Source organism: Felis catus, chromosome C2 (genome assembly GCF_018350175.1).
Source record: "Felis catus isolate Fca126 chromosome C2, F.catus_Fca126_mat1.0, whole genome shotgun sequence".
NCBI classification, from domain to species: Eukaryota; Metazoa; Chordata; class Mammalia; order Carnivora; family Felidae; genus Felis; species Felis catus.
Genome location: NC_058376.1, coordinates 69,327,391 through 69,352,123, shown reverse-complemented (window position 1 = coordinate 69,352,123; position 24,733 = coordinate 69,327,391). Strand labels below are relative to the sequence as shown.

At 35.7% G+C, this 24,733-nt stretch overlaps 1 protein-coding gene across 4 annotated transcripts in view; it reads left to right on the top strand.

Moving 5' to 3' along the window:
• CCDC14 (coiled-coil domain containing 14) overlaps positions 1–24,488 on the top strand; it is a 49,544-nt gene extending 25,056 nt beyond the window's left edge. For 3 of the 4 annotated variants that reach the window (XM_011285914.4, XM_045037033.1, XM_006936118.5), the window contains 4 exons: positions 9,252–9,334; positions 18,570–18,788; positions 18,864–18,996; positions 22,852–24,488. In XM_011285914.4, the coding sequence (XP_011284216.2) occupies positions 9,252–9,334; positions 18,570–18,788; positions 18,864–18,996; positions 22,852–23,785 (1,369 nt within the window). In that variant the 3' untranslated portion in view covers positions 23,786–24,488. The remainder of the gene's footprint in view (positions 1–9,251; positions 9,335–18,569; positions 18,789–18,863; positions 18,997–22,851) is intronic. The other variant, XR_002162477.3, reaches the window with a different exon arrangement.
• The last annotated feature ends 245 nt before the right edge of the window (positions 24,489–24,733 follow it).

The window sequence follows — 24,733 nt, the reverse complement described above, 5'->3', positions numbered from 1 at the left end:
AAGATTTAGATATGCAGAGTTTGTCATTTAGACCATCTGGAGATCTATCCGGTAATAAGTAGAGCACAGGAACAAGATCCAGGATAGAAATGCAGACTTGGGAGTTACTCCCTGAACACATTTTTGTTGAGTTATAGATTTGGCACTGTTGTAGGCACTGGAGAAAACGGTGATTAAGAACAAGTGATTTGTTTAAAAAAATGAACAAAAAAACCCTAAGTGATTTGTGAAGTGATGTGACCTAGGATGGAGCTAGAGTGTTTGATGCTAAGCAAAATTAGTCAGGGAAAGACAGATAAAATATGATTTCACTCACGTAGAATTTGAGAAACATAACAGATAACATAGGGGAAGGGAAAGAAAAATAAGATAAAAACACAGAGGGAGACAAACCATGAGACTCTTAAATACAAAGAACAAACTGAAGGTTGCTGGAGGGGAAGTGATTGGGGAAATGGGCTAAATGCGTGATGGGCTTAAGGAGGCCATTCCTTGGGATGAGCACTGGGTGTTACATTGTAAGTGATGAATCACTGGGTTCAACTCCTGAAACTTATACTACACTGTATGTTAACTAACTTAAATTTAAATAGATTAATTAAAAAAAAAAAAGAACAAGTGATTTGTTATCAGCGTGTAAGTGGTAAATTCATCAGAAAGGTATAGAGTGCAAACGTAGGCAAGGGTGAACTGGTGGGAATAACAGCTTTTTAGGGAAAGAATACAGGAGGAGGAGACTGAGAGAAACCCAAGAAGGAGCAAGTCAGGATATGGCAGGAGAGCTGGGAGAGGGATGTCACAAAAGCCATGGGAAGGAAGACTTTATAGGAAAGATCTTTGCATAGCATTCAGACTAAACAGACTGACAAAAGAGATAAAAGAGGGTCGAGAATAAACATCACCAGATGAATGGCTCAAAGAAAACCCAAGAAAACTTGAAACAGTATTCCATAGTTTTAAGGAAATTAAGGATAATAGAATCCTTCTTAAAGGCAGGAAAAGAGAATGTTTAAAGGAGAAAAGACAGGAAAAGGAGAAGAAAAGTGAATTAGATGAGGTCAGGAAAATGAAGCAAAAAATCTCACAAAAATGAAAACAAAATAAACAAATATGAAGTCAGGGATCTTATATTCCATTAGGATATTTTTTATATTCCATTAGAACCTAAGTAATATGAACGCTCATTTTTGTTGTTTTTTTAGGTTTTGCTCTTTTCCCCCCAAATCTTTTGGTTTCAATTACTACTAAATTCATAGTTCAGTGGCTCCAACCAGCCTTCACTTATTCTTCTTCCCAAACCCTTTTTCAAAAAAAGTATTGATATATACATATATATATATATAATTGATATATACCTATACATGTAATTGATATATATATGATTTTGTGGTAAGCAAACATATATATAATTTTGTGGTAAAATATATATGACATAATATTTGTCTTTTTAACCATTTTGTAAGTATGCATTTCAGGGTCATTAAATACATTCACAATGCTGTGTTCCCACAACCACTATCTGTTTCCCCCAATTTTTTCATCCCCAACATAAACTTTGTAGCCATTAAACAGTAATTGCCTTTCTTCCTTCCCCTTAGCCTCTGGTAATGTCTGTTCTCTTTTCCATGTGAATTTGAGAAGGCTGAATGTTTGTCCCTTTTATTTGCTGCTGTATTTCTAGTGCTGAGAATTGTGCCTAACACTCCGATAAATGTTTGTTAAATGACTGAAGGCATAGTGGATAAGCTTGAAGAAACAAAACAAAATAGAGAATAATTAAAAATTATTGTAAAGAAGATACATATGGAAGAGAAACAAAGAATGCAAAATTTGGCATAATTAGCGTTTCTGATAAAGAGAACAGAACAAATGGATTAAAGATAAAAGATACGTAAGGGTGCCTGGATGGCTCAGTCGGTTGAGCGTCGGACTTTGGCTCAGGTCACGATCTTGCAATCCCTGAGTTGGGGCCCCCGTCAGGCTCTGTGCTGACAGCTCAGAACCTGGAACCTGTTTCAAATTCTGGGTCGCCCTCTCTCTTTGCCCCTCCCTCGCTCATGCTCTGTCTCTGTCTCTTTCTCTCTGTCAAAAATAAATAAACATTTATAAAAAAATTTTTTTTAAAGATAAGTAAATAATGGGAAATTTAGTAATCTGAAGATCTGTGTCAGTGGATCAGCAGGGCATTCAGGATCCCAGGAAAACTATTATAATGATCCACACCAACACATAAGCTAATAAAGTCACTATATCATAAGGATAAAATAAAATTAACTTTTATAGATACTCAAAATAAAAGCAAATATATAAAAAGAAAAATATCAGGCTGGCCTCAGCCTTTTCACAGGAATATTCATTGCCTGAAGATCTTAGAGCATTATTTACAAAGAGCTAAGGGAAAGTAAGGATGTCCCAAGAATCCCATATGTGACCCAGCAGTCCTTTCCATGTAAAGTCAGCAGTCATAATCTCAGGAGTGCAAGAACTTAGAAAATACAGTACTCTTGGACTCCTTTAAAACGAACAAAAAAATTATTGAATGGCAAATTCCAGTCAACCAAGAAATGAATTCAAATAAAGGAGTGGATTAGAGATGAACATTGAATCTATACATAGAACTAAGACAACTATGGGAATTAAGGTTACAGAGTAGAATGTGTTAGTAATCTTCACAATATAGATTCCAAAATTAATGTTTTTATATCCTATTTCCTTTATTTAAAGTTATCTAGGAATAATATTTCATGAGGTAGAGAAATATTTGTCTAAAGTTCATTAGTTCTAATTTCACTTGTTACTTTTTCCTTCAGATAAAATCATGTAATCCTAAATTCAATACATAATATTTTAAAATAGTATTTTTTTAATGTTTATTTATTTTTGAGAGAGAAGAGAGACAGAGTGCAAGTAGGAGAGGGACAGAGAGAGAGAGGGAGACACAGAATCTGAAGCAGGCTCCAGGCTCTGAGCTGTCAACACAGAGCCCGTCGCGGGGCTTGAACTCACAAACCGTGAGATCCTGACCTGGATCGAAGTCGGCCACTTAACTGACTGAGCCACCCAGGCACCTATAAAATAGTATTTGTAATATTATCCTATTATTTAAGAATTCTGTTTGGCTAATTTTTTCCTCTTTCTATAGGCTTAAAAAATGTCTAAATGATATCCAACAAGTAGTGATTATTATTTCTGCTTAGAATCGTGCTAGAGGTTCTAACTAGTAAAATAAGGCAAAAAAAAGGAAGTAAAAGTCTTTTATTTATTTCATTTTTTTAATGTTTTTGTAATGTTTATTTATTTTTGAGAGAGAGAGAGACAAAGCATGAGTGGGGGAGGGGCAGAGAGAGATGGAAACACAGAATTTGAAGTAGACTCCAGGATCTGAGCTGTCCACAACAGAGTCCGATGCGAGGCTCAAACTCATGAGCTGTCATATCCTGACCTGACTTAAGGATCCTCAAGTCCAACACTTACCCAACTGGGCCACCCAGGTGCCCCTATAAAAGCCTTTTAAAGTACAGGCTGTATTATTCACAGGTGACATGATAGTCTTTGTAGAAAATACTATAGAACCTACAAAAAAGCAACTAAAATTAATAAATGAGTCTAGCAAGGTTGTAGGATATGAGATCAATATATCGTAGGCAATTATATTTCTATATACTGGCAATGAACAATTTGAAATGAACTTTAAAAACAATACTTTTAATAGTATTGTCAAAAAATATGATCAATTTAGGGGTAAGTTTGATTAAAAACGTGTGAGACCTGTATACTGAACATTATAAAACATTGCTGAGAGAAATTAAAGAAGACCTATGTAAGTGAGAAATAAACCAGATGCATAGATTAAAAGACTTATTATTGTTAAGATGTTAGTTCTCCCCAAATTGATCTATAGATTCTATGTAATTGTGGTCAAAATCCCAAGAGGTTTTTCTGTAGAAAGGTGATTTGAAAATTTATATGGAAATTCAAAGAATCTAAAATAACCAAACCAAAACACTTAAGGAAAGGAGAATAAAATTGGTACTATACTATTTCAAGACATAAAGTTATAGTAATCAAGACAGTGTGGCATTGGTGTAAGGAGAGACATGTATAATTGAAACAGAATGGAGTCCAGAAATAAACTCACACACAAAGATAACCAATTCTTGACAAAGATACCAGGGAAATTCAATGGGCAAAGAAAGAATAACCTTTTCAATAAACAGTGCTGGAACAATTGGAGAGCCATATACAAAACAAAAACAAAAACAAAAAAAGGAAAGAAAAAAAAAAACCACTTCAAACTTTACCTTACACCACATATAAAAATTAACTTGAAATAAATCACAAGTCTAAATGTATAACTAAAATATACAGAACTTATAGAAAAGATAAAAAAATCTTAGTCATTCTGGGTTAGAAAAGATTTCTTAAATATAACGAAAAATATAAGTAGGAAAAATTTATAAGTTGGACTTCATCAAAATATAAAATTTGCTCTTCAAAAGACACTATTACTAAAAGTGAAGAGGCAAACAACAGAGAATATTTGCAATACATTTAATGAAGGACTTATACAAATAGGACATATGAAGAACTGTTACAACTCAAAAAACTGGCAAAATATTATAATGGACACTACATCAAAGAAGATAGATGGACATCAAATAAGCACATGAAAGTATCTCATCATTAATCATTAGGAAAATGCAAACTAAAACCATGATGAGATAACACTACATATCCATTAGAATGGCTAAAAATTCAAAAGACTATACCAGATGTGAGTAAGGATGTGGAGGAACTGGCACTTGCATAATTTACTGGTGGGAATATAAAATGGTACGAATACTTTGGAAAATAGTTTGGTAGTTTCTTAGAAATTAAACATAAACCATATGATCCAGTCATTTTGTTCTTAGGTATGTATCCAGAGAAGTAAAAGCATATGTCCACATAAACGCTTACTTGTGAATGTCCATAAGGAAACAAGCTAAATGTCTGTTAGCAGGTGAATGGATAAACAGATGGTGCTATGTTCACATAATAGAATACCATTCAGTAGTGGAAAGGGAAGAACTATTGATATGTGCAACAGCATGGATGAGTCTCAGAATCATTATGCTGAATGAAAGAAGGCGGGATAAGTATGTATCATATGATTCCATTTACAATATAATTGTAGGGGTGCCTGGGTGGCTTAGTTGGTTAAGCATCCAACTCGATGTCAGTTCAGGTCATGATCTCACAGTCATGGGATCGAGCCCCACATGGGGCTCCATGCTGGGCATGGAGCCTGCTTGAGATCCTCTCTCTCCCTGTTTCTCTGTTCCTCCCCTGCTCATGCTCTTTCTCTCTCAAAAAAAAAAAAAAAACCAAAAAACAAAAAAAAAACTAATATAATTGTATACTATATAAATATATATTATAAAATTCCAGAAAATGCAAAATAATTTATAAATTAGTGGTTGTTTGGGAAGGGGATATTATGAAATGGAGCATGTGGAAATTTTGGGGTGTGATGAATATAGTAATAGTGGTGATGGTTCCACCACATCATATGTTAAAACTAATCAAATTATATACTTCAAATATGTGCAGTTTAATATGTTTTATTTTAATAAAGCTATATTTAAAAACAATGAGTACACTGAAAAAAGAAATATTTGCCTAAATGTCAGCAGTTCTTTTCCTTTGTTTAAATCAAGTATGTGAAAATATAATAATATTTGCTAAAAACATGTGCAACTATTTTAAAAAGATTATTTTTTGTCATATCATTTTTTATAGAATAATCATGTTTTATTTTTTTAATGTTTGTTTATTTTTGAGAGAGACAGAGTGTGAGCGGGGGAGGGGAGGAGAGAGATGGAGACAGAATCCGAAGCAGGCTCCAGGCTCTGAGCTGTTAGCACACAGCCCGATGTAAGGGCTTGAACTCACGAACTGTGAGATCATGACCTGAGCCGAAGTCGGACACCCAACCGAGTGAGCCACTCCAGGTGCCCCTAGATCAATTATGTTTTAAAAGTCTGGCTTTTACAGAGAAAGACAGATACCATATGGTGTCACTCTTATGTGGATCCTGAGAAACTTAACAGAAACTCATGGGGGAGGGGAAGGACAAAAAAAAAAAAGAGGTTAGATTGGGAGAGAGCCAAAGCATAAGAGACTCTTAAAAACTGAGAACAAACTGAGGGTTGATGGTGGGTGGGAGGGAGGGGAGAATGGGTGATGGGTATTGAGGAGGGCACCTTTTGGGATGAGCACTGGGTGTTGTATGGAAACCAATATGACAATAAACTTCATATACTGAAAAAAAAAAGTCTGGCTTTGAAAGCTGAGAATGAGAGGGAAGGAGAATAGGTAATTGTACACTTGGGTTGGAGGGAATATCTTCTTAAATATGGGGGCTGTTTTGTTAATCTTCTCAGCTGAGGCACATGAGCCAGTAAAGAGTGAGAAGCTGTAGGTGCAGAAGAGAAAAGGCGTGGAATAGGAGCAGAGTCCTTTAAGGTAGAGGAAGAAATGGGATCGAGGAAGTTGATGAGGTCCCCCTTCTCTAAGACTAGAAGAAAGAGGTGAGGATTAGTGTATATATATGGATACATTTGTACACCCTGGGCAGAAGGATAACAGTTTGTCCCCAAGCCATATTATTTTTAGTGAAAACAGGAAAGTATCCTACTGAGAGTTGGAGGATAGGAATGACAGGCTTACAGTGAGGGATGAGAGTTTAGGCTGGCCATATAGGGGAAGAAGAGAAGAAATTGACCATGGATGTACAAAAAGATTGTCAAGCAAACCCTCTGTCACATACTTGGTGTGTAAGAGGACCTCAGTACCTTCTGTTTTCCTAGAAAATACCAAAAGCAGCATTCTAGTTGGAGTTGCAGATTGCCAGTCTCTGTTGCCTTTTCTAGATTCTCACTCTTTGTTATAAAGGGGAAATTTCAGAAAAGTAGAATTGTATTGAAACAAACATGGGATTGTATTATACTGTTGTTCTTCTGTAGCTTACTTTTTTTCATTTTATAATGTGTCTGGAAGATATTTCCATGTCAGTACATGTAGATATCTCTTTTTAAAAACAACCCCTGTGTATTAGTATTTCTTATTATGGATGTACCATAATTTATGTGACATTTTAAGTTATTTCTAACTTCTCGCTATTAAATATTGCTATTGTGAACATCTTTGTATATATCTAAAGATTGTAGATGCTTTTGCACATGCACTACCGTTGACCCTTGAGCAATGCAAGAGTTAGGGGTCCTTACACCCTACAAAGTAAAAAATCTGTGTGTAACTTCTGATTCCCCCAAAACTTAACTACTAAGAGCCTACTATTGACCAGAAGCCTTATCAATAATATTGAATGTATTGTTGACTAACATATATTTTGTATGTTATATGTATTATGTACTATATTTTTGCAATAAAGTAAGCTAGAAAAAAGAAAATATTAAGAAAATCATAAGGAAGAGAAAATACATTAACAGTACTGCACTGTGTTTATCAAAAATCTGTGGATAAGTAGACCTGCACAGTTGAAACCCATGTTGAAACCCAAGGCTCAATTATATTTCTAGGCTAGATAACTTAGAGTTAGAATTATTTTGTTAAAGATAATAAGCATTTCACATTTCACATTAACATTTCACATTAAAGATAATACATTTTCACAGTATCACATTGGATACTGTCAAATTGCCGTTCAATTGGTTATATCAGTAGGCTCTCACCAGTCGAGAGAATTAATTTGCCTCACCAACAAATAATGTTATTTCTTTTCATTTTTGTCAATCCTGTGGCCATAAAATATCTCCTGTTTTAAATTTGCATTTCTTCATATTAGTGACGCTGAGTATTTTTCATATGCTTATAAGCCATTTCTATTTCTTATGTGAATTGCCCGTTTTTATTGCCTTTCTTACCGATTTGCAGGAGCTCTTTAAGTGTTATGGATCTTTTGTCTTTTATATATGTGGCAGGTATTGTCTTCCAGAATGTTAATTCTAGAACAAGTTTTAAATTTTGATACTGTTAAATCTTTTATTCTTTTCCTTGATGGTTGCTGGGTTTCGAATCTTGCTTAGAAATGCCTTCCCCACTTCAAGATTATGTAGATTTCTACCTAAAGCTTGTATAGTTGCTCTTGTTTGTTTGTATATTTTCTGTATACCTCTTTCATCTATCTGGAATTAATACATGCAAGTGATGTGAGGTAGAGCACTATAATTTTAGATTCAGTAACAAAAATAAATATTTTAGTACAGAATACGTTCAGGTAATTAATTTTGGAAAGATAATAGAGACAACTTTTTTTCAGCATTAACTTCCTAGAAGTAAACATTTTTGTAGTTCCTTTTGTATGTTCCTATTTGTGAGGGGACTACACATTGTGAAGTTCACTGTAGGGCAAAGTTGCTGCTTCTTAGCATTCTGTCGTTTAAAATAAGGCCATTACATTTTCCATCTAATAAAGAAATTATTAGAAACATAGATTTGCATTTCCCAATTTTTTCAATGTATGACAGACCAAGCAAATACATGTCTGATAACAGTCAGTCCCTGTAGGTGTTCTAGTTCATAGTTAGATCTTTTAAAGAGTACATTGTTACTACAGTAATGAAAATACAGAGAAGGAAGACAGAAAAAGAAAATAGCAAGAGGAGATAGGAAATGGAAAAAAAAAAAAGACAAAGAAATCATTGAGAGAACAAAAAAAGGAAAAAAGAAGAATAAGAGAAAAGTCAGCCTTTTTCTTGTGAGGGGAAGTTTAATGTTGTCCCAGGCAATCTTTTCAAAAATATCACATTTAAAAAAAAAAAAAAAAAAAAAAGCTCTATACATAGTAGCAGTGATGTGGTTTTGTTGTTTTGTTTATTTGGTTTTTGTCTTTTGTTCTGGGGATGAGATGGACTTCTGCTATCCTAAGTGGGTACCGTCTTTCATGCTCTTCTTTATTTTTTATTGTTTTAATCTTTTTTTTTTCAACATCAGTGTACTCTTTAATCCCCACCCCCTGAGCAAAATAAGTCAGTCAGAGGAAGACAAATACCATATGATCTCACTCATGTGGAATTTAAGAAACAAATGAGCAAAGAGAGAAAAAGAGACAAATCAAAAAACAGACTCTCAATTACAGAGAAGAAACTGATGGTTAGGAGAGGGGAGGTGTTCTCCTTTTTAACAGGCTGTTAGATGTACACTGTTAAATGAGTTTGGGAATCATGTTTCTTTATTATTTCGTTTAGGCAACTGAGAATTTTAAACCGACAACTTAGAGAACAAGAAAAAACTCAAAAGGCACCTGGTTCTCTGGAATGCAACCTTGAATGTAGGTAAAAGAACTTTAAGAACTGATGATAAATTCTTTGTGGTTCTGGAAATACTGATAAAGAATTGAGCTTTCTTAATTATTTTGCCATAAGAGGACTTTCTTTTAATCTACATTTGAAAAAATAGGAATAATACCCTTATTAAAAATTAAAATAGCACAGAAACAAAAATAAAAGATCTGGGCTATTATGTCCCAATAATACACCCCTATTTCTTTTTTAAAAGGCTGTACTTCCTTTCACATGTCTTCTGTTCATATAGAATTAATGTGTTTCATAAATACTGAGTACCTACTGTATGCCAGGCACTAATAGAACTATATATGTATTTTATTTTTTCTTTTTTAAAAATGAGATTACACTCGATATGCTCTTCTGTAGCTTGCATTTATTCACTTAACATGTAGGGAGCATTTTTCTTTTTTTTCCTTTCTTGTTCAGGTTTTTATTTAAATTCCAGTTTGTTAGTGTATAGTGTATTGTTAGTTTCAGATATAAAATTTAGTGATTCATCACTTACATACAATACTCAGTGCTCATCACAACAAGTGCCCTCCTGAATACCCATCACCAATTTGACCCATTCTCCCACCTGCCTCTCCTCCAGTAACCCTTAGTTTGTTCTCTGTTGTTAAGAGTCTGTTTCCTGGTTTGCCTCCCTTTTTTTCCTATGTTCATCTGTTTTGTTTATTAAATTCCACATATGAGTGAAATCATATGGTATTTTCTCTCTCTGACCGATTTACTTTGTTTATCATTGATACTCTCTGGCTCCATCCACATCATTGCAAATGCAAGATTTTATTCTTTTTTATGGCTGAGTAATATTCCATTGTGTATACATACACACACACCGCATCTTCTTTATCCATTCATCAGTAGATGGCCATTTGGGCTTTTTCCATAATTTGGCTGTTGTTGATAAGGCTGCTGTAAACAACAGAGTGCATGTATCTCTTTGAATCGGTATTTTTGTATCTTTTGGGTTAATACATAGTAGTGCAGTTGCTGGATCATAGGATAGTTTTATTTTATTTATTTATATTTTTTTAATGTTTATTTTTATTTTTGAGAGAAAGAGAGAGAAACAGAGTGCAAGTGGGGGAGGGGCAAAGAAAGAGGGAGACACAGAATCGGAAGCAGGCTCCAGGCTCCGAACTGTCAGCACAGAGCCTGATGTGGGGTTCAAACCCATGAACCGTGAGATCATGACCTGAGCTGAAGTGGGTGCTTAACGAACTGAGCCACCCAGGCACTCCTGGCTTTATTTTTAACTCGTTGAAGAACCTCCATACTGTTTTCCAGATAGGCTGCACCTGTTTGCATTCCCACCAACAGTGTAAGAGTGTTCCCCTTTCTCTGCAACCTCACCAACACCTGTTTCCTGTGTGGTTCATTTTAGCCATTCTGACAGGTGTGAGGTGATACCTCATTGGATTTTTTAAATCTATTTTGAGAGAGAGAAAGAGAGTGTGCATGTGTGAGCAGGGGAGGGGCAGAGAAAGAGGGAGAGAGAGAATCCCAAACAGACTCTGCACTCTCAGCATGGGGCCCCATGTGGGGCTCGAACTCCCAAAACATTGAGAGAACAACCTGAGCTGAAATCAAGAGTCAGAAGCTTAACTGACCAGGCACCCCTCTCATTATAGTTTTGATTTGTATTTTCCTGATGATGAGTGATGTTGAGCATCTTTTCTGTTAGCCATCTGTATGTCATCTTTGGAAAAATGTCTACTCATTTCTTCTGCCCATTTTTTAAGTGGATTATTTGTTTTTTGGGTGTTCAGTTTTGTGAGTTCTTTATGTATGTTGGATACTAATCCTTTAACCAATATGTCATTTGTAGATATCTTCTCCCACTGTGTAAGTTGCTTTTTAGTTTTGTTGATTGTTCCTTCACTGTACAGAAGCTTTTTATTTTGAAGTAGTCCCAATAGTTTATTTTTGCTTTTGTTTCACTTGCTTCAGAAGACACATATAGTAAGAAGTTGCCATGGCTGATGTTAAAGAGGTTACTGCCTATGTTCTCCTCTAGGATTTTGATGGTTTCCTGTCTCACATTTAGGTTTTTCATCCATTTTGAATTTATTTTTGTGTATGATGTAAGAAAGCAGTCCAGTTCCATTCTTTTGCACGTTGCTGTCCAGTTTTGCCAACACCATTTGTTGAAGAGACTTTTTTTCATTGGATATTCTTTCTTGCTTTGTTGAAGATTAGTTGACCGTACAGTTGTGGGTTTATTCCTGGGTTTTTTATTCTGTTCCATCGATCTTTGTGTTGTTTTTCTGCCAGTATCATACTGTTTTGATCACTACAGCTTTGTAATATAACTTCAAGTCTGAAGTTGTGATGCCTCCTCTTTGCTTTGCTTTGCATTTGCTTTGCTTTGCTTTGGCTATTCGGGGTCTTTTGTGGTTCCATACAAATTTTAGGATTTTTTTGTTCTAGCTCTGTGAAAAATGCTGGTGGTATTTTGATAGGCATTGCATTAAATGTGTAGATTGCTTTGGGTAGTATAGACATTTTAACAATATTTATTCTTCCAATCCATGAACATGGAATGTTTTTCCATTGCTTTGTGTTGTCTTGAATTTCCTTCATTAGTGTTTTATAGTTTTCAGAATACAAATCTTTAACCTCTTTGGTTAGGTTTATTCCTAGGTATCTTACGGATTTTGGTGCAATTATAAATGGGATCGAGTCCTTGATTTCTCTTTTGGCTGTTTCATTGTTGGCGTATAGAAGTACAACAGATTACCGTACATTGATTTTGTATCCTGAGACTTTACTGAATTCATGTATCAGTTCTAGCAATTTTTTGGTGGTCTTTTGGGTTTTCTACATAGAGTATCACGTCATCTACAAATAGTGAGAGTTTGACTTCTTCCTTGCTGATTTGGATGCCTTTATTTTTTTGTGTTGTCTGATTGCTGAGGCTAGGACTTCTAGTATTATGTTAAATAACAGGGTGAGAGTGGACTTGTTCCTGTCTTGTTCCTGACTATATAGAGGAAAAGCTTGCAGTTTTTCCCCATTGAGGATGATATCAGCTGTGGGTTTTTTTGTATATGGCCTTTATTATGTTGAGGGATGTTCCCTCCATCTATACTTTGTTGAGGGTTTTTATTATGAATGGATATTGTACTTTGTCTAATGCTTTCTCTGCATCTATTGAGAGGATCATATGGTTCTTATCCTTTCTCTTCTTAATGTGATGTATCACATTGGTTGATTTGCAAATATTGAGCCATTATTGCATTCCAGGAATAAATCCCACTTGATGATGGTGAATGATTCTTTTAATGTACTGTTGGATTTGATTTGCTAGCAATGTGTTGAGAATTTTTGCAGCCATCTTCATCAGGGATACTGGCCTGTAGTTCTTTGTTTTAGTGGAGTCTTTGTCTGGTTTTGGAATCAGGGTAATGCTGGCCCCATAGAATGAGTTTGGAAGTTTTCTTTCCTTTTCTATTTTTTAGAATAGTTTAAGAAGAATAGGCATTAAGTCTTTTTATAAATTTAAATTTATATTTATAGTTATATATATTTATATTATAACTATTAAATTTATAACTTAAAGTTATAAAGTTATATAAATATATATATATATATATATATATATATATATATATATATATATATAAAGTTATATATGTTTGCTAGAATTTGCCTGTGAAGCCGTCTTGCCCTGGACTTTTGCTTTTTGGGAGATTTTTTATTACTGATCCAGTTTCTTTGCTGGTATCGGTCTGTTCTAGTTTTCTATTTCTTCCTGTTTCAGTTTTGGTAGTTTATATGTTTCTAGGAACTTATCATTTCTTCCAGCAAACTATATGTTGGCATATAGTTTTTCATAATATTCTTTTATAATTATTTGTATTTCTGTGATATTGGTTGTTATTTCTCTTCTCTCATTTATGATTTTGTTTATTTGGGTCCTTTCTCTTTTGTTTTGATAAGTCTGGCTAGGGATTTATCAAGTTTATTAATTTTTTCAAAGAACCAGTTCCTGGTTTCATTGATTTGTTCTGGTTTTGGGTTTTTTTTTCCAGTTTCTTTATCACTTACTTCTACTCTATTCTTTATTATTTCCCTTCTTTTGCTGGCTTTAGGATTCATTTTTTGTTGTTGTTGTTGTTTTTAGCTCCTTTAGGTGTAAGGTTAGGTTGTTTATTTGAGAATTTTCTTGCTTCTTGAGGTAGGCCTGTATTGCTATATACTTCCCTCTTGTGACCACTTTTGCTGCATCCCAAAGGTTTTAGACCATCATGTTTTCATTTTCATTTGTTTCCATGTATTTTTTTATTACTTCTTTAATTTCCTGCTTGACCCATTCATTCTTTAGTAGCATGTTGTTTAACCTCCTTATATTTGTGGTCTTCCCAAATTTTTTCTTGTGGTTGACTTCAAGTTTCATAGCATTGTGGTCAGAAAATATGCATGGTATGATCTCAATCTTTTTGTACTTGTTGAAGCCTGATTTGTGACCTAGTATGTGATCTATTCTGGAGACTGACCCATGTGCACTCAAAAAGAATGTGTATTCTGCTGCTTTAGGATGAAATATTCTGAATATATCTGTTAAATCAGTCTGGTCTGTTGTCTTTCAAAGCCATTGTTTCCTTGTTGATTTTCTTCTTAGATGATCTGTTCATTGGTGTAAGTGGGGTGTTAAAGTCCCTTACTATTATTGTATTACTATCAATGAGTTCCTTTATGTTTGTTATTAATTGTTTTATATGTTTGGGTTCTCTCAATTTGGGGGCATAAATATTTATAATTGTTAGATCTTGTTGGATAGTCCCCTTTATCATGATATAGTGCCCTTCTTCATCTCTTGTTACAGTCTTTGTTTTAAAATCTAGTTGGTCTGGTAGAAGTATTGCTACTCCAGCTTATTTTAATGTCCATTTGCATGATAGATCTTTCTCCATCCCCTCACTTTCAATCTGCAGGTGTCTTTAGGTCTGAAATGAGTCTCTTGTAGGCAGCATATAGATGTGTCTTTTTTTTTTTTTTTAGTCCATTCTGACACTCTATGTCTTGATTAGAACATTTAGTCCATTTAGATTCAGAGTAATTATTGATAGATATGTAGTTAGTGCCATTTTATTGCTTGTTTTATCATTGTTTCTAGAGATTTTCTGTTCCTTTCTAGTCTTTGTCACTTTTGATCTGTCCTTCCTACTCAAAGAAGCCCCTTCAATATTTTTGCAGGACTGATTTAGTGTTCATGAACTGCTTTAGTTTTTGTTTGTCTGGGAAACTCATTCTATTCTGAATGACAACCTTGCTGGATAGAGTATTCTTGGCTGCAGATTTTTCCCATTCAGCATGTAGAATATATCATGCCACTCCCTTCTGGCTTGCCAAGGGAGTGATCTGTGGAGAGATCTACAGCTAACCTTATGGGTCTTCCCTTGTAAGTTAGGGACTTTTTTGTCCTCCTGGTTTTAGATTTTTTTCTTTATCACTATATTTTGCAAATTTAAATATAATATGTCTTGGTGTTGGCCTGTTTTTTTGTTGATTTTGTTAGCAGTTCTCACTAACTCCTGGATTTGGATGTCTGTTTCCTTCCTCAGATTAGGGAAGTTTTCAGCTATTATTTCCTCAAATAAACTTTGTTTCCCCTTTTCTCTCTCTTTTTCTTCTGGGACTCCTACGATGCAAATGTTACTACATTTAATGGAGTCACTGAGTTCCCCAGGTCTACTCTCATGATTCATCATTCTTCGTTCTTTTGTTCAGCTTCATTGTTTTCCATAATTCTTTTTTTTTTTAAGTTTTTATTTATTTGTTTTGAGGGAGAACGTGGGTGTGCAAGCAGGAGAGGGCCAGAGAAAGGAAGAGACAGAATCCCAAGCTGACAGCATGGAGCCTGATGTGGGGCTCAAACTCACGAACCATGAGATCGTGACCTGAGCCCAGATCAAGAGTCGGATGCTTAACTGACTGAGCCACCCAGGCAGCCCAATTATTTTCCATAATTCTATCTGCTGTATCACTTATTCATCCTTCCATCCTTGTGGTCATTACATCCAGGTTGTTTCGAATCTCAGTTATTGCATTTTTCATATCTGTCTGATTGTTTTTTAACTCTTATTTCTGTAGTAAGGGTTTCCCTGATATCTTCCATGCTGTTCTCAAGCCCAGGGAGTATCCTTATGCCTGTTATTTTAAAATCTCCATCAGTCTTATTACTTATATCTGTTTCAATTAGATTTCTAGCCATGACCATTTCTTGTTATTTCTTTTGGGATGAATTCCTCCATCTGGGCATTTTGTCTGGGTCTCTGTCTTCTTCTGTGTGTTAGAAAAGCCTGTTGTGTTTCCTGCTCCTGAGAGTAATGACTTTATGAAGAGGTTATATAGTATGTAGGGCCTGGTGCTTCAGGGAGTGCCTCTGGTGTGTGCTACATGCACTCCACTAATGTGTTTTGGCTGCTCTATCCCTTAGGTCAGTCCTCTGCAGAGGTTCTCCTTACCTGCAGTGGGCAGTGCTTGGACCTTGGCTAGAGTGTGGTCAGTTTTATCTAGGTGTCTGGCCTCCTTCTTAAATGAGACTTGATTCTACTTCCACTAGAACTGATGCTTTGCAGAACTCTATGGTCAGTAGACCTGATGTGTGCAGGGGTTTGTGCTGGTGTTCTTGGGGAAGGGCCTACTGCACTGGTCCTTAAACTTGCTTGAGAAAAGCAGTACAAACAGAGCGCAGGAGGACAGGTCTTCGTGTAAGCAGATTAAGTAGCCAGTGTTGGTGCTGTGCTTTTTTTTTTTTTGAAGTTGGTTTATGCCTATGGGTAGAGGAAGGAAATGGCTCCAGCCAGCTCCTTTGTCCTGGAGAGGGTACTCAGTGCTTGGTACTCTCAGAGAAGCACTCCCAGAAGAGTGAGTGATTGCCCCTTGTAACTCTCAGGTGTTTTTCAGATCACTGTTTTCACACTGCTTGTCTGTAGTTTGCTTGCCTGTCTGGGGCAGCACAGTGCACTTTGGTCTCTATCCCAGCCAAACCTGCTGACTTTTAAAATTCCAAACTTCAAGGAAGTGCTTTGGAGGGGGGCCTGCACTGGTCTTCAGGGTGAGAGTCTTGCCTCGCTGGGGGTGATGCAGATTTGACTGAGAAGGGCAGTTGTGCCGGAGCTCAGGGGCATGGGATTTGGAGCAGGCTAAACAGCCGGTATCCAGGTTAGCTTCCCTCAGCTGGTGTCTGTACCTATGCTGAGGGCAAGGGAGAGAAATGGCACCCACCAGCTCTTTTGTCCCGGGAGAAGTAATGTCACCTCTCACGGATGCGCTGCAAGAAGTAGGAACCGTCTCTCCCAATGCGCCTTAGGCGATCCCCAGATCATGCCATTTGCCCCGGGGTTGCTTGCCTGCCTTCTTTCCAGGAGTAGGGCAGCCCCCTCAGGTCTCTCTTCCCAGCCAAGCTGGTGGACCTCTAAAACTCCAGTCTTCGTGCCCCACTGATTGCAAAAACTCATGAAAATCAGCCCGTCTTGTTTTCCCAGCCAATGGCTTTGTGAAAGTGTTCTCCTTGTATGTAAGGGCTCCTTTGCTTCCATAGCACCCGTGATCTGTTTCTCCCCCAAACCCTGTCTCTGCACTTCTTACCTTCCTCCATGTGGCCTCTTTTCTCCCTCCAGTTGTACAGTTTCTTCTGTCAGTCCTCAGGTCAATTTCTTGTGTATTCAGAATGATTTGATAGTTACTCAGCTATGTTCGAGGGATAAGGCAGGCCTAGGGTCCTCCTGCTATGCTGCCATCTTAGCTCCCCCTTCCAGTAAAACCTGTAGTGCGCATTTTTCTGTATCAAAATACATAGATTCTGTTTAAGAACTATTTGAGTATTCTGCTTATGTTGCTTCTAGCATTATGCATTTGAAGTCCTCTGATGATAGTTATCTAGGTATTTTCCCAGTGCAAACAGTGGTACAGTGAAAATCTTGTACGTGTGTCTTTGTGCACATGTGTGAGCATTTTGTAGATAATAGCTGTAGAATTAGTGAGTCAGTCGAATTTTGACAGATATTGCCAAATTGTGCTTATGGATCCTAAAGCTTAAAATATTAGGAAAAAGAAAAAAACTACTATTAACAAGGAAAAGATTAGAACAATTTGTTTCTTTGTTTTTTTATTCTTGGGATCTTTTCCTAAACTTGACAAAACTCAGATGACACAAAGGAAAAGACTGATAAGATTTGTTCTCAGAATTTTTTGTCATTTTCTGCATGGCAAAATTGTAAACACATTCAAAGTGCATTAATAAAATGGAGACAATTTTTTCATAATACATGATATAACAAAGGCTTAATTTTCTTAATATATAAATAGCTCTTACAAAGCAATAAGAAAAATACGAGTACCCAACAGAACACACACTTCATAAAAGTGTTCATCTTTACCAGAGTAATCTTGGAAAAAGTCACTCTGGTTCCACTATGAATAAACAGTGGGGGTGGAGATATGTGGGAGAGAGAGGCAAAGAGGGAAATGAGGAGATTGGTAGTTGCCATTCTAAATAGCTTATATCTTTTTAGTCTCTGACCATTTGCCTTATTGTTTTCTTGAAAGCATTTATCGCTATTTATGATTACTTGTTTGTTATCAGCTCTTTGAGAGCACCAGCTATGTCTCTGCTATTCATTACTGTATGTCCAAGTTCTAATTCCGTGCCTCACACATAGTAAGTCTTCACTCAAGGCTGTATTTATTAAATGAATGGTGCCGTATACTTTTACAGACATTAAAAAGAATGTGATAGATCTATATGCTAATTACATATTAATCTTATGGGAGAAAAAGTGTTATTCATCTCTGTTTAAATATATATGTTATATGCACAAGTGTTTTTCCAGAAAGATACCAAAGTTAATTGTGGTTGCCTTTGGGAGGAGAGTGGAGGTGGGGTGGGAAGGGAGATTCTTCACTGAGAATAATTTGGTAATTGGTATTTCGTCGTGTTTGAATTCTTTTTACTTTGTGCATGTATTATTCTTTCATTAACAAAGGTAAAAAAAAATCTTAATGCTCAAAATATCAGTTGGAGAAGAAAGGTATGATCTCTGCATCAAATTTTAGAGATATATTTAATATTTACGTGGAACTGCTCAAACATATAATGGTTAAACAAATCAATAAGTTCCAGATCTTTTCCTTTTTATACACAGATCTTTTTCAGGTTTGTGCTTTTTAAATTAGGGAAACAATGATTTGATCTGTTTTGTCTTGCAGTGTTTTCTCTTCAGTCATTGAACAAGTCCCTGCAAAACCAATTACAGGAGTCACTGAAGAGCCAGGAATTACTACAGAATAAAAATGAAGAACTTTTAAAAGTGATTGAAAATCAGAAAGATGAAAACAAAAAATTTGCTGGTATATTTAAAGAGAAAGAGCAAACTTTACTTGAAAGTAAACAGCAATTTGACATTGAGACAACAAGAATAAAAATTGGTATGTATTTGAACTATAGTTGTGGTCACATTTTTTAAAAAGGAAAAGGAAACTGAAATTTTATTGTGGTTTCAGAATTGGAGGAAGCCTTAGTCAATGTGAAAAGCTCCCGGTTTAAGTTAGAAGCTGCTGAAAAGGAAAATCAAATATTGGGAATAACATTACGTCAGCGTGACGCTGAGGTGACCCGACTGAGAGAATTAACCAGGTAATGTTGATTTCATTTGAATAACATGCCTCTTGTCAGATTACTTATGACTTCAAAAATGATTTTAGGTCTGCTCTCTTTCCCCTTTCTCTCTTGTCGATGTTTTTGCTAATTTCTAATGATGTTTTCTTCTGCTCCAATTAGGTTTAGAAATGTCAAACCTGGCTCAATGCTTTTCTAAACCATGTGATTCCAAGAAAAGGGCTCTTGTAAAGAGCTTCAGCTTATTATATGTACATAAGCTGAAGACTCACTTAGCAAATTGTTAAGAGCCCTCTGGTTCTGACGCCAGAGAGATCTGAATGGAATCCCATTTCTACCCTGTGCTGGCTGTATGGCTTTAACCAAGTTATTTAACCTCTATAAACCTCAGCTTTAACGTGGAGCATGATTAGGGTTGATGGGAACACTAAGAAATAACTCACATGAAGCACTGAGCACAGTGAGCCCTCATGCCAGATGATCTTGGGAAAGTCATGTAGCCTCTGTGAGCCTCAGTTATTTCATCAGTGAAGTGAGGGAGTCAGCAGCAACCCCTAAGAGCCCTTTGTTCCCTAATATGTCTTTTCTCAAATCAATAAAATCACTGCACTCAATTTTTACCTGATATGTACTTTAAAAGTACAATTTTCTCTTGAGACATTTGTTAAGAATTGGATTTCCAACTACTTACTTAAATCCTAGAGAAGTCTGTTATGTTAGGCCTGAATATCATTAGATCTGACCATACACTTGAATGATACTGGAAGTTCATAGTTCAGATATAAAATAATTTTGAATATAAAATAATCTCCTTCATATTTCAAATGAGAAGATCCATTTTGAATGACACACTTAGGAAAATAGATGAAATAGTAATGTATCTATAATACTTAATCTATTAATTTAATTTTATAAATATATTTGAAATGATTCTATATAAGCTATATGAACATAGAAATACTGTTTTTTTCCACATTCATATTTCATTCAAATATTTATTGAACAATAGGGAAAAACAAGACACTTGTGTATCCGTGTAGTGTTATAATTAATTAGGCTCTAGTCAGAGTATCTAAAATGTTGGCTTATACCACTCTTATTCAAAGTAAAAGTGAGAGAAGGTCCCCTTATGAAAGCCTTTATAAAGTCTCCAAAGAAAAGCATCTCCTCTTTTTTGAGGACTACTTTTGGGATGAAAACTCTGTTATTATCAAGTATTTATGGTAAAAGAAGCCAGTCACAAAAGACCACATATTGTATTATTCCACTTAATATGAAGTGTTCAGAATAGGCAAACCCATGGAGACAAAAAATAGATGGATGGTTGCCAAGGGCTGAAAGAAAACGGGAAGAAGGAGGAGTGAGTGCTGATGGATATAGAGTTTCTTTTTAGGGTAATGAAAATGTTCTGAAATTGGATAGAGGTAATGATTATATAACTATGAATATATTAAAAACAACTCAGTTGCACACTTTAAAGGGGTGAATTTTATAGTAAATTATGTAACAAAATTTATTTTTAATTTTTGTAATGTTTATTTTTATTTATTTATTTATTTTTTTTTGAGAGAGAGAGAGATCAAGCTGGGGAGGGAGAGAGAGAGAAATCCCAAGTAGGCTCCGCACTGTCAGCACAAGGCCCGACTCAGGGCTCAAACTCAGGAACTGTGAGATCATGACCTGAGCCAAAACCAAGAGTCGGACGCTTAACTGACTGAACCACCCAGATGCCCCTCAATAAATGTTTTTTAAAACATACCTATGGCATATAATCCATTTGGAAGAGAAAAATAGGATAGCCACTCAGCATGGTCAGGTTCCATGAGCAGTTGCTTAGGTGTCCCTGGGAGCATCTCCTCATTTAAGGGGCGTGGTGTTCAGCCTCTCGCAGAAAGTGCAGCAGAGGATTTAGTTGTCTGAGAAATTGCTTTTCTTCTCAAAATGTTTTTTTTTCATATTACTAAATCTAGCTCCTTTATGAGCATGAAATCAGAAGCTGGTTTATCTTTTATTAATAGTATACTTTGATTTTTTTCCCCCAAAGTCTTCTCTCTCTCATATCTATTATTTTGTCTCCTCATCTATGATGGAAAGATTTTAATAAATGCATTTTCATAGATGGGGAAACTGGGACCATACAAGTTAAATATTAATAGAAAGTTAATAAGCAAGGACTAGAACTCACATCTCTTAATTCCTAGCCAGGTTTTCTCTCTTGCACATGGTATGTCCTTAGCTAAAATAGTTTATTCCTGGTAACACTTCCTCGTAACTGCTAGTCTGAGTGAACCTTAGATGTTTGTTTTGTTTTGTTTTGTTTTATGGACTGCTCTTTTAAATTTAACCTTGTATAATGGACCCAACAAATATTCCTTACAACACAACTATAAATAGCTATGGTACAATTAGAGCATAATTTACCTAAATCATTCTACTCTATTTGAAGATAAAGATACTAAATCCACCTATTTTCTATTATAAATTATATCTTTGCAAGTATATCTTGGGTACAGCCTCTTGGTGTATATATATATATATATACAAATTTAAATTGTATTAAATTTGGATAATACAATTTACATTCCATTTGCTAGAAGCACTTCTAAAAAGAAATCACCATTATCTAAGAGATTATCCCCCCAGCCACAGATCACTGTGGCTTCACCGCAGCTGGTCAGCAACAGTGGACTTGTCTCTGAAAAAGAAAATAAATCGTGTGCACCCGGAGTTGGTTCCTCTTCCAAAAAGGAAGCAGAAGATACCCCTGAGAAACTTTATATATATATAGGATGAATTCCTAGAAGTGCAAATTAGTGGATCCAAAAATGTGAGATATATAAATATTTAAGTCTTCTGATGGATTGCCAGTTTGCTCTCGGGAAGGGTTATACCAGTGTACGTGTCCCACTGATAGTACCTGTTTCTTCAAGCTTCTCTGACAGTGGGTATTATTCTTATTTTACTATGTTAATTTGATAGGCCTCCTCCAAAATAATCACATTCTCAAAATTTGAATTTCTCTACTTAAAAGTTGAACTTTTAAGATATGCTTACTGGCTACTTTTAATCTTTCAAAAATTCCTGTTAATGTCCTTTGTATCTTTTAAAAAATTGATGTATTTCTTTTCTTATCGATACGTAAGAATATATAGATGATTCAATTCAAAAAGTCCAAAAGCTTGATAGAAAATGGCTTTAATAGGTCTGCTAATAAAAGCTGCCATCAAATGAACACCCATATAGCCTGAAGCTGTGCTAATGATAATAAGCACATTACCCTTATATTTTATCTTATTTGATGTTCATTGTAATTCTGAAGTGGATACCTTCACTTTGCAATTGAGGAACTTGAGATTCAGAAAGGTTGAGTGACTTACCCAAGATCACAGCTAGCAATGATAGTATGTGACCCTGAGTGGTTTTTCGTATGCCACACTTCTGGTACCTAGCTGCTGGTCATACCTAATTATACCAGAATTTATCTCTAACTATCCTTTTTTCCCAGTATTGTTCCAGTGTCCTTTGCATATATCTTTTGAATGGAGAGAAATAGCTTAATTACTAACGGAATTCACACCATTTTACAATGTTGCTCAAAAATAAAGCATTTTATACCCTAAGAGAAAAAAATACTGAGCCTCTATTTCTAAATATCATAATATCAGATTTGATACAGACTGAGATCTTTGATTGATTTTATTGTAATGTACTCATTCCAGAGTTCATTCCTTGAATTTTGCTTTTAGTTACTTTTTTTCAATGTTAGGAACCAGGTGCTTGCCTCAGATCCTTTCTTTTAAAGAAGCTGTATAAACAAATAAATGAAAGAAACCGGTAAAAAGAATAATTAGTGTACTGAATTCTTCTTAACAGAACTTTACAGAGCAGTATGGCAAAGCTTCTCTCAGATCTTAGTATGGACAGTGCTCGCTGCAAGTCTGGAAATAATCTTACCAAATCACTTTTGAACATTTATGAAAAACAACCCAAGTGTGACCCAATCCCAGCTCACACTTCCATAATGAGCTACCTAAATAAGTTAGAAACAGATCACGCTTTCATACATTCACAGCCACTTTCTACAGTTAACAATGAGGAGAACATAGAACCAGGTAGACCTTACGAAAATGTTCTGCCCTCCAAAAGCCCTCAGCATGGTAACACAAGGAACAAGGAGGAAGTATCAGCCCCTGGGATCATTCCTACCCTTTCAAAACAGGATTCTGATGAGAGTGAAGTCACAACTTTAATAGACGATGAGTGTAATTTGGATAATACAATTTACATTCCATTTGCTAGAAGCACTTCTAAAAAGAAATCACCATTATCTAAGAGATTATCCCCCCAGCCACAGATCACTGTGGCTTCACCGCAGCTGGTCAGCAACAGTGGACTTGTCTCTGAAAAAGAAAATAAATCGTGTGCACCCGGAGTTGGTTCCTCTTCCAAAAAGGAAGCAGAAGATACCCCTGAGAAACTTTCCAGAACACCTGATATGGAAGACAAGCAGCTCCTCAAGAAAATAAAGGAAGCCATCTGCAAGATACCTGCCGCCCCTGAGGAGCCACCAGAACTGGCGGCGTGTCATGGCCCCTCTACTTGTCAGAGCGGCAGCATTCAAGTGAAAAGTAGTGCTGTCTCCGATGGTAGCTTTTTTAATTCTGACTTGACGTCTGACTGGAGCATCTCCTCTTTTTCAACGTTCACTTCTCGAGATGAACAAGACTTCCGAAATGGCCTTGCAGCGCTGGATGCCAATATCGCTCGACTCCAGAAGTCCTTAAGGACTGGTCTTCTGGAGAAATGAACTCAGAAGAAAAGGGATTGAGTACCTCTTTTTAAGAATACTTGGCTACAATTGAATGTATATTTTAAATTTCTTTAGCAAAATGGATATTAATTATGTATTATAATTAATTGTATGAATAATAAATTTATTGTTAGAATATATTGACAGTCTGGAGCTTATACAAACAAGTCATCTTAAGAAATTGACATTTGTTAAGAGAAGACAATTACAGGTAATTGGGGAAGTATCACAAGTAATATTTTTAGTACTTAGCAGTTTGAGGTCTTTTCTTACCCAGCTGGGCTAAGGGTCCAGGTCAGGATTCTCTGGTTGTCCTAAAGAATAATGGGAAGGGAGTCTCTGGGTACAATTTATTGTATTCAAACTAGGCTTTCTTTTCTCTTTCAGGATTCCTGTTTGTTTTTTAATGGCATCGTGTTTTTCTGTGGGATGCTCTGTGCTACAGGCTAGTGTTACGTATAAACATTTCTTTTAAGAGAAAAATGCCAATATCTCCACCTCTTAAAAAACATTGATTGGGCCAAGAAAATATAGATAACATCCTCAGTTAGCGTATGGTTTCTTAAAACTTTGGCACTTTTATTTGTTTGATTCTGAGTAGGTGTTTAAGACCTTTTAAAAATAAAGTCAGACTGATAAATGCTAATAGATAAGTCATAGCTTGGGAAATTTGTGTTTTTAAATAAATGAGAAATGTTTATTTGGGTTTTTTTGTCCTTATTATATTTGAACATAAAGGAGTTTTTAAATCTTTCACTGGTTATAATTCTGCGTTTCTGCACTAATAACTCTTTTTCAGCCCATTAGCTGAGAACATTCTCTATTTGTAAATAATATGAATTAAGTTAGTTTCTGCTTCTCTCTACTAGCATTTCTTAACTATTCAGTATCACCACCATCTGTGTGAGCAGCACATTTGAGCAATTAGAAGGCTGAGGGTTGTCC